Genomic DNA, 8,691 nt, shown 5'->3' on the forward strand with positions numbered 1-8,691 from the left:
TCTGGGAGAGGACGAAATCAACCCTGACAGATCAGGCCAGGAGTCTGGAGACCAGTCCAGTAAGAGGGTGGAAAGGCGGGACCCGGAACAAGCCTACCGAACCGCCCCCTCCCCTGCCCTCATCTCCTGGCTGCGATCCGGCCCAGAGTCTGGCTCTGCGCTGCGCGCCGCGTTACATAAGCGCCTGCGGGCGCGTGGCCGGCTCAGCGCGGCGCTCTCTGCCTGCGCGGTCGCCTTGGAGACAGGCATGGGGCTACCTAGTTGCGGGGTCTCCAGCCAGGACGCCCCCTTCCTGCCCCGCACTCGTCCCGGGCCCCATGAAGGAGGAGAGGCTTGGGAAGAGACCTGAAAGGCAGAGAAGAGAGGCTTTCATATGGTTGTCTGGGCCCGAGAGCGGAATCCCTGGGGAGAAGGGCCCAGTCCAGGTGGGCCCACAAAAGACAGGGTCCTTAAATCTTGCAGCTGGGGGAGGGGTATGAGATAGGGAGTCTGGGCTGGGTGGGGCACCATGCATATTAATAATAATTGTAATAGTAGCAGCACTAGCTACACTATGTGCGAGTCATACCCAATAGGCATTATTTCGCTTCATGCCCATCCTATCAATTAAGCATGATTATTATCCCTTTGCAAAGGAAGAAACTGAGGTTTAGAGTTTAAGTAACTTGCCCAGCCTGTCAACCCAGCTGGTGAAACTGGGACTGGAATCTAAATCGACTCCAGCCTTTTTCTTTAACCATTAAGAAATTCGTTCTCATTTTATCGTCATTCAACCCCAGTAGTTCTTACCATAGTGAGATGAGAACTTGAGGCATCTTGTTAGCATTTTAAAAGAAGAAGGAACCCACCTCACTTTTATTTCTCCTGTTCTCTGGCTCCAGACAATGTCTCTTCTAAGACACTGGGGTCAGGAAGGAAGCCTGGGGGTATTTATTTACAAAGACTTTTCCTGAGCACCAATTACTAGCTGGGCTTCCACCGGGAGGATGGGTCTGTTATTCCCAGGAACTTTCATATGTGAAGAGAAGAAAGAATGAATGGTGGCCCCCTGTTTGGAGACCAGGAGTAACTGGCTTGATGGATGAGGTGGAGATGGTGGCAGGAGTCAGTGGGTGGTGGATTCTTTTGAGCAGTTGAGGCACCAGTTCTTCCTCCTTTTACAACTTAGAGTCAGGATGAGATTGGATTAATAAAAAGTCATGTCTGGGGATGGACCCTGGCTGGAAGACTAAGGCAAGTTTCCAAGAGGTAGGGAGAAGGATGGGGAGGATTCAGACAGATGTAGAGAGTGAGAGATAGTGTGCAGTAGCTATTGATTGATTTCAGGTGACAGGTGAGAGGATAGGGAATTCAGAATACTTGGGATTTTGTCACTGAAGAGTTTCTGTAGAGTCTAGAAAGATATCTACTACTGAGACTCAGCCCTGGCACTGAGCAAGGGTGATGGCTGGAGCTAAGGGAATGTTCCTATGGGGTTCCCTTATAATTCTTTGAAAGAACCCTCTCCTTGATGCCCAAGAGACTTCTGCACGGTTTCAGATGCACGGTTTCACACACTTCCTACACATCTTTTTATGGGTTACCCCCATCTTTTTCTCCCGCCCAGCCTCTCTCCTAGGTCTCAGACTGATCCATATATTCAAGTGGCTTCTGGACTTATTCATTTGAGTGTCTTACAGTGCTTCACTCTCAGTCAAATTCAGCTTCTTCCCCACCCCCCAATCTCCTCATTTTACATTTATTAAATAACACCATGACCCACCCATTTATCCATGCTAGAAGCCCAAGGCATTATTCTAGAGTCCTCTTTTCTCCATCTCCAAACATCTGGCATAGAAATATGTGCCAATAATTCCTGAATCTGTCCATTGTCCTGCATTGCTCTCATCTAGGTCATCATCAGCTTTTGCCTGGATTACTGAAAGTCCCTAACTAGCTTTTATATTCTTCATCTAAAGGCCAGAGTGATTGCTGTAAAACACAAGTCTGTTCATGGCACTTCTTTGCCTGAAACTCTTCAATGACTTCCCATCGCCGTCTGGATGAGGTCCCAAATCTTTAACATGGCCTAATAGTGTAAGGACCCAGCCCACACTTACCATCTCCAGACCCATCTTTTCACATGCCACTCCTCATCCTTCAGGTCTCCCCACTCTCACACACCTCCCTTAGACCCCAGCCAGATCAAACTTCTTTCAGCTCCTCTAGCCCACTCTGTTCACTCTCACCTCTGGGCCACCTAACATGCTGTTCTATCTGCCTGGAACACCCACTTCCTTCCCAGTCTAGCTCTTACTCATCTTTCAGTTCTCAACTGACATGTCACTTCCTCTGGGAAGCCCTCCGTGACCTCCCAGGCTAGGATGAATGCCTCTCTTGTGTTCCTACAGTCCCTTCTTCATCTCCTATCACAGAACTTACCACTCTGGGTCAGAAGTTCCTGGTAACTGGTTCACTTGCCTTGCCCTTGTGATCCCTGAGGGCAGGGATGGATCTTATTTTGTGTTCTGCTCCACCTCCCTCCTGTGCCCATATTGGCACATGGCAGACATCCAGCAAATAACATGTTTACTGAAGATGAATAAAGGGCATAGGAGGTGCCAAAGGGGGTCACTTTTCTAAAAAGTGGAGTATCCTTGGAGCCTCAGGCTGTAGTATTCTCTGCCTCCCCCGACCCCAGGAAAAAGCATGCTTCCAACATAAAATGACAGGATGGGCCCAGTTATGGTCAAAGAGGGGACCCTGGAGAGTCTAGGGTGCCCTGGTAAAGTAGGACCCCCAAGAGCAAGGACACACTCACACATTCATTAAATACCCAGTACATTCCAAGGAGTACACAAGGCTCTTAATATATGCTGTCAACTAAAATTCTGCAGGCGAGGTAGTATTAGTTCCCTTTTTCCAATGTGCAAACCAAGAATCAGAGAGTTAAAGTGGCCACACAGCTGTACTGGCCCAAGCGGATGGATGACAACCAGTTGGTACCAGGCCCCTGACTCCTCTGCCTTCTCAGGTGATGGCAACCCGAAGGAGAGCAGCCCCTTCATCAACAGCACCGACACAGAGAAGGGAAAGGAGTACGATGGCAAGAACATGGCCCTGTTTGAGGTGGGTTGATAGGGCTGTTGGACCCGCGCACAGTTCATCTCCCCATTCATCAGGCACTCCTTCCTTCCCTAGGGAACAGTGCCCTCCTCTCCATCTCTCTGTCAGGGCCTTGAGCCTCCCACATCTCTCCTTCTCCTTCACCCCTGCTGCCCTCTCTCATCCTTCTACTATCCTCTTTCTCTGTTCTCCTTGTTCCCCATCTCATTCCAACCTCAATGGTTTGCCTTCCTTGTCCACATATCTCCCGGCCTCCTACCATCCAGCTCCCTATCCCCTTCCTCTAGGCCCCAGTGTCCTAACAATGCTGCCCTCCCTCCACAGGAGGAGATGGACACCAGCCCCATGGTATCCTCCCTGCTCAGTGGCCTGGCCAACTACACCAACCTGCCCCAGGGAAGTAGGGAGCATGAAGAGGCAGAAAACAATGAGGGTGGAAAAAAGAAGCCAGTGCAGGTGAAGGCCTTGGGGAAGAAGGGATGAGAGAGGAAGGCAGAATGGAGGGGAGAAAAGATGGGGGAAGAAAAATGGATTCAGATGAAAGGATGAAGGATGGAGGTAGAGGGGTAGGAGTTGGGGACTGAGGGAGGGGAAGGGATGGAAGATGAGGGATAGAGGTGGAAGGGAGGAGGGAGGGGTTGGTTTGAAGGAGAGGTGATGGACACATGAAGGCTGAGAGATGGGAACAGGAGGGGAGGAGGGAAGGGAGATAAGAATCAGAGGGAAGAGGGATGGAGAATGGGGATGGAGAGAATAAGGAAGTGCGGGATAGAGGGCCTAGGGAATTGGTGGTGATTAGGGGCTATGGAAACTGATGCTGGCCTCCCTGGCAGGCCCCACGCATGGGCACCTTCATGGGCGTGTACCTACCGTGCCTGCAGAATATCTTTGGTGTCATTCTCTTCCTGCGACTCACTTGGGTAGTGGGCATTGCAGGCATCATGGAGTCCTTCTGCATGGTCTTCATCTGCTGCTCCTGTGTGAGTGACACCCTCCCCTCTCTTACCCCCTGACAGTTGGGCTGAGCAGGGACCTGGGGGTGGGAGGAGGGAGGAGGGAAGCATGAGACCTGAGCTTTTTATAGGAACTACTGTGTATGATCTTTGAGAGTAAATTAGGTCTGACTGGTCCTTCCTGCATCACACAGGCTGGTCCCTGATGGCTGTTAACCAGGTTTTAACTGGATGCATGTGTGTGTGTGTGTGTGTGTGTGTGTGTGTGTGTAATTACACAAGTAATTATAAGATTCATTGATGAAAAGGGTAGATGTACAGAAAGAAATAAAATTCACCTGTAATGCCATAATAGTTAATATTTAGGTAGGTCCAGACTCACAAAAAATGGGCTTATGTGTCACAAACAACTTTGTAATAGAATTCTTCTTATCTTTAAGAAAAATCAAATATTCACTAGACATCTACTTGTTACATTTATGTTTCTTCACACATGACCCTTGAGCCACTTCTGTGTGTGCGATAGCCATTTTGGAAGCTATTATCCTATTTTGTAGATGAAGAAACTGAGGCTTAGAGAGTAAAGTGACTTATCTCAGCCCAGACAGCTGGTCAGAGGCCAGGCTGGGTTTCCAGAGCTCTCTGATGCTATACCTTGTGCTTTGTCCATGTAAACGGTGAATAAGAGCTTTTCTTGACAAGAAGGACTTGGCAGGAGTAGAAATTGGAACAGGACCAGGGAGAGGCTCAGTGGAAAAGGACTTGCGGGTTTGGTGGATGTTTATGGGGCATAAGGTTTGGCCCCCACCCAGGTCACTGCGGCCCCCACCCCAGCTGCCACTCTGATGATCTCTTTCCTCACAGACGATGCTCACGGCCATCTCCATGAGTGCAATTGCAACCAATGGTGTCGTACCTGGTATGTGACTGGGACTTCTTGGAGGGGGTGGGGCCAAAATGGTTGGGAGTGGAGCCTGAATAGTTGGAAGGAGGGACAGTGCCCCGGGCTTTGGGGGCCATCAGGACCCAAGAGAGGCACTCTTTCAGACCTGGGGGATAGGCTCTGATGTTTGTGGGGTAGATGGGGCAGCCGTATGAAGGGGAGGCGAAGGAGGCAGTTGATGGTGTTGGGCAGAGCAATGCAAGAACTCCCTTTGTCTGAGACCCTTCTCTCCATCATCCTATTTTCTGAGTCATGACCTCCGCAGAGGGGTGATTAGCAACATGGTACTTAGTGCTGCAAAATCCACTTCGAGTGGCTAGCTGGGTCTTCCACCAGTCCTAGAGCTGCAGCCTGTAAGGCTTGTGAGGCCCAGAGCGCCCCACTTCCTGCTTCTGTCCCTGAACCCCCTTAACCTTAACGGCAGCCCAGTGCCCCTCGAACCTCTTGCTGATACTAGGTTCTTTCTGCAGCTGGCGGCTCCTACTACATGATTTCCAGGTCTCTGGGCCCAGAGTTTGGGGGCGCCGTGGGCCTCTGCTTCTATCTGGGCACTACCTTTGCTGGGGCCATGTACATCCTGGGCACCATCGAAATCCTGCTGGTGAGAGGGGCCAAGGAGGAGGTGTGGGGTCCCAGGCTGTCAGACAGTTAATTAGTGCTCCCTGGACACCTCCGATAAGCCACTCAGTAAGGCCAAAGGGAAATCAGATGTAGTTGTGCCTTTAAAGAGTTCACAGTCTAGTTGGGGAGACAAGATGCAATAATTATGTAACATGAACAGCTGCCGTTTATCAGGCACCCACTGTGCTCTCAGCGGAGTTCCAAGTGCTTTACAGTCATTATCTTGAATCCTCATGAGGTTTAAGTATTATTATGCCCATTTTACAAATGAGAAGCTCGGAGAGGTGAAATGACTTGCTCAAGGTCACTCAGCTACCAAATGGCAGAGGCGGCTTGATTAAGAGTAAAATCATGGTAGAAATAATAATAGCAATGTCACATGACAGCTACCATTCTGTGATTGCTGACCATGTGCCAAGGACTGTGCGAAGTACTTTATAAATGTTAATTGTCAAGGGCTGATGGCTAGTGGATTGCAAAAGAGAAGAAGGATATGAGGGAGCTGAGTAAAGAGATCTGTCAGGAGTAGTGACTGATGAGGAGTCAGGTTGCCAGGCAGTGTTTGAAGGAAATGGCTACTGACTTTGGTCTCCGATCTTCCTGCCCCTCCAGGAGGAGGTGGGAGCTGAAAAGGGTTCTATGGTATATAGAAAGTGGGGCTGACATTTCCCAAACCTCTGCTCTATCCAGGCCCATGGCCTGCAATGTATTATTTTATTTTATTCCTGACTCTCCCATGAGTTAAAAGATGTCCCCATTTTCCAGATGCGGAAAGCAAGGAAGGGACATGAGGATGTGCAGGGAGTGTGAATTTGTGTCTTTCTGACCCCAAAGCCAGTGCTTGTCCACTCTATCATCCTGCGTTGGAGAACTAGGGCTGAAAGGTGTTGCAGCTTCTGGTTTTGGAACAGAATGGAGAAGTACAGGGACAGGAAGAATGGTCGGGGAATAAAAGACCCGAGGAAAGGAAAAAAAAGATCTGAGGAGCCAAATTATGAGAGAATCGAATTAGACCTTTATGACTTTTACAAAGCTAAATAATTTTAAAATTATTATAAAAGCAATTCTGCCCATTGCATAAATTGGAAAAATATTGAAGAGTGTAAAAAAGGAAATAACAATCGCCAGAAGAAAATCAGTAACATTTTGGTGTATTTCTTTCTAGTTTTTGTTTTTGTATATGATATTGTATTCTGTCTTTGTAAATTATAACTATAGATCACCCCACATAACTCAACGCTCTCTTTGTAAATATAATTTATAAATGAAAATACCTTTTGTAAGAATATAAACATATTAATATTTAGAAGAGAAAATACAAATGTGCAAAAAGAATAAAAATTATCTACATTTTCACCATTCAGGGAAAACTACTGTTAACATTTTGACATGTCTACACACACAGACATCATTATGCATACATGTATATATGTTAACATATAGCACACACATATATTTATAAAAATGAGATCATAAGACACATTTTAAAAAAAAACTTGATTGTTTTTACCTAATATAACATGGATAGCTTTTTGAGTCAGTTCATGTAAATTTGTCTTTTTCAAAAGCTCCATAGTCTATATGGAAATATCATGATTTATTTGCCCATTTCTCTAAAGATTATCTAATTTATTTCTGCCTTTTTATTAGAAATAACAAAAACGCTAAATAATTATTAAAATTATACTCAGTAATCAAAATAATAGAAATTAAAAATTGCTCCCTACATCTTTGTAATGTATTTTTTAATGACTGTATAATAGTCCTTGCAGGAGAGAGCATGACCTTCACCATTCCCCTGTCATAGGATGTCACTTCTAGTCTTGCACTACTGTAAATTTCCTGTGACCAGTATCTTTTCTCTAAATAACTTCTGGTTATTTCCTTGAGGTGATTCTCAGTTAGTGCTTACTAGGTTACTTGCCTGACCTCCTCGCCCCTTTTCCACAGGCTTACCTCTTCCCAGCTATGGCCATTTTTAAGGCAGAAGATGCTAGCGGGGAGGCAGCAGCCATGTTGAACAATATGCGTGTGTATGGCACCTGTGTGCTCACCTGCATGGCCACAGTGGTGTTCGTGGGTGTCAAGTACGTCAACAAGTTTGCCCTTGTCTTCCTGGGTTGTGTCATCCTCTCCATCCTGGCCATCTATGCTGGGGTTATCAAATCTGCCTTCGATCCGCCCAACTTCCCGTAAGTACTGCTGCTCTGAGTCTAAGGCATTGTCCTCCTCCTCTGTGGCTCAGTTTCAGGTCTGCACACCAGTCTTTGCCAACGTCTCTCTCCCCATCTCCAGAGTCAGAGTGGTTTTGGATTCAGAGCAACCTCCCCTGGGAGGGAAAATCCTGGTTTGGGGACAATCTCTGTAGGGTAGGATGACATTTCTGGCAGTGGGCACATTTCCTTTGTGAGGGTCAACTGCTTGCTGGTGGGGTGGACTGAAGAAGAGCCAACTGGAACAATTTCTAAAGGGATGAACACTCTGTTAGGAAAACATTCCGGGGTGGGGAGACAACCTCCTGGAGTGGGACAGCTACTTAGTGTTAAACACCTTCTCTAGCATAAGAAAGGACACAGAAGAGAATGTGGTCCTGCCTCTCTTTCTAGGACAAATTCCCCTATGTCCCACTGCCCAGGAGTCACACCCGTAGACTGCTGTCCACGGTGCTGAAACATCATTTCTCTAATGCGGTGGTACTGGGTTGTGGCCGCGTATTAGAATCGCTTGGGGGAGCTTTGGAAGACGCCAATCTGGGCTCCATCCTAATTAAATCAGAATCTCTGGATATGGGGCCCTGGCATCTGAGTTTTTTTAGAGCTTCCCCGGCGGCTCTATTGTAAAGCTGGAGCAAGGTTATGTCGCTCCCCATCTTCCTCCCTTGTTTCTCTCCCTAGGATCTGCCTCCTGGGGAACCGCACACTGTCTCGCCATGGCTTTGATGTCTGTGCCAAGCTGGCTTGGGAAGGAAATGAGACGGTGACCACACGGCTCTGGGGCCTTTTCTGTTCCTCTCGCTTTCTCAATGCCACCTGTGATGAGTACTTCGCCCGAAACAATGTCACAGAGATC

The 8,691-nt window shown here is 47.7% G+C and overlaps 1 protein-coding gene across 1 annotated transcript in view; it reads left to right on the top strand.

The window, feature by feature from the left end:
* SLC12A5 (solute carrier family 12 member 5) overlaps positions 1-8,691 on the top strand; it is a 35,117-nt gene that overhangs the window by 10,927 nt on the left and 15,499 nt on the right. The window contains exons 2-8 of the mRNA XM_025039734.1: positions 3,014-3,108; positions 3,430-3,561; positions 3,939-4,085; positions 4,923-4,977; positions 5,472-5,602; positions 7,573-7,814; positions 8,517-8,679. Coding sequence (XP_024895502.1) covers positions 3,014-3,108; positions 3,430-3,561; positions 3,939-4,085; positions 4,923-4,977; positions 5,472-5,602; positions 7,573-7,814; positions 8,517-8,679 — 965 coding nt within the window. The remainder of the gene's footprint in view (positions 1-3,013; positions 3,109-3,429; positions 3,562-3,938; positions 4,086-4,922; positions 4,978-5,471; positions 5,603-7,572; positions 7,815-8,516; positions 8,680-8,691) is intronic.

Source organism: Pteropus alecto, unplaced genomic scaffold (genome assembly GCF_000325575.1).
Source record: "Pteropus alecto unplaced genomic scaffold, ASM32557v1 scaffold45, whole genome shotgun sequence".
NCBI lineage: Eukaryota > Metazoa > Chordata > Mammalia > Chiroptera > Pteropodidae > Pteropus > Pteropus alecto.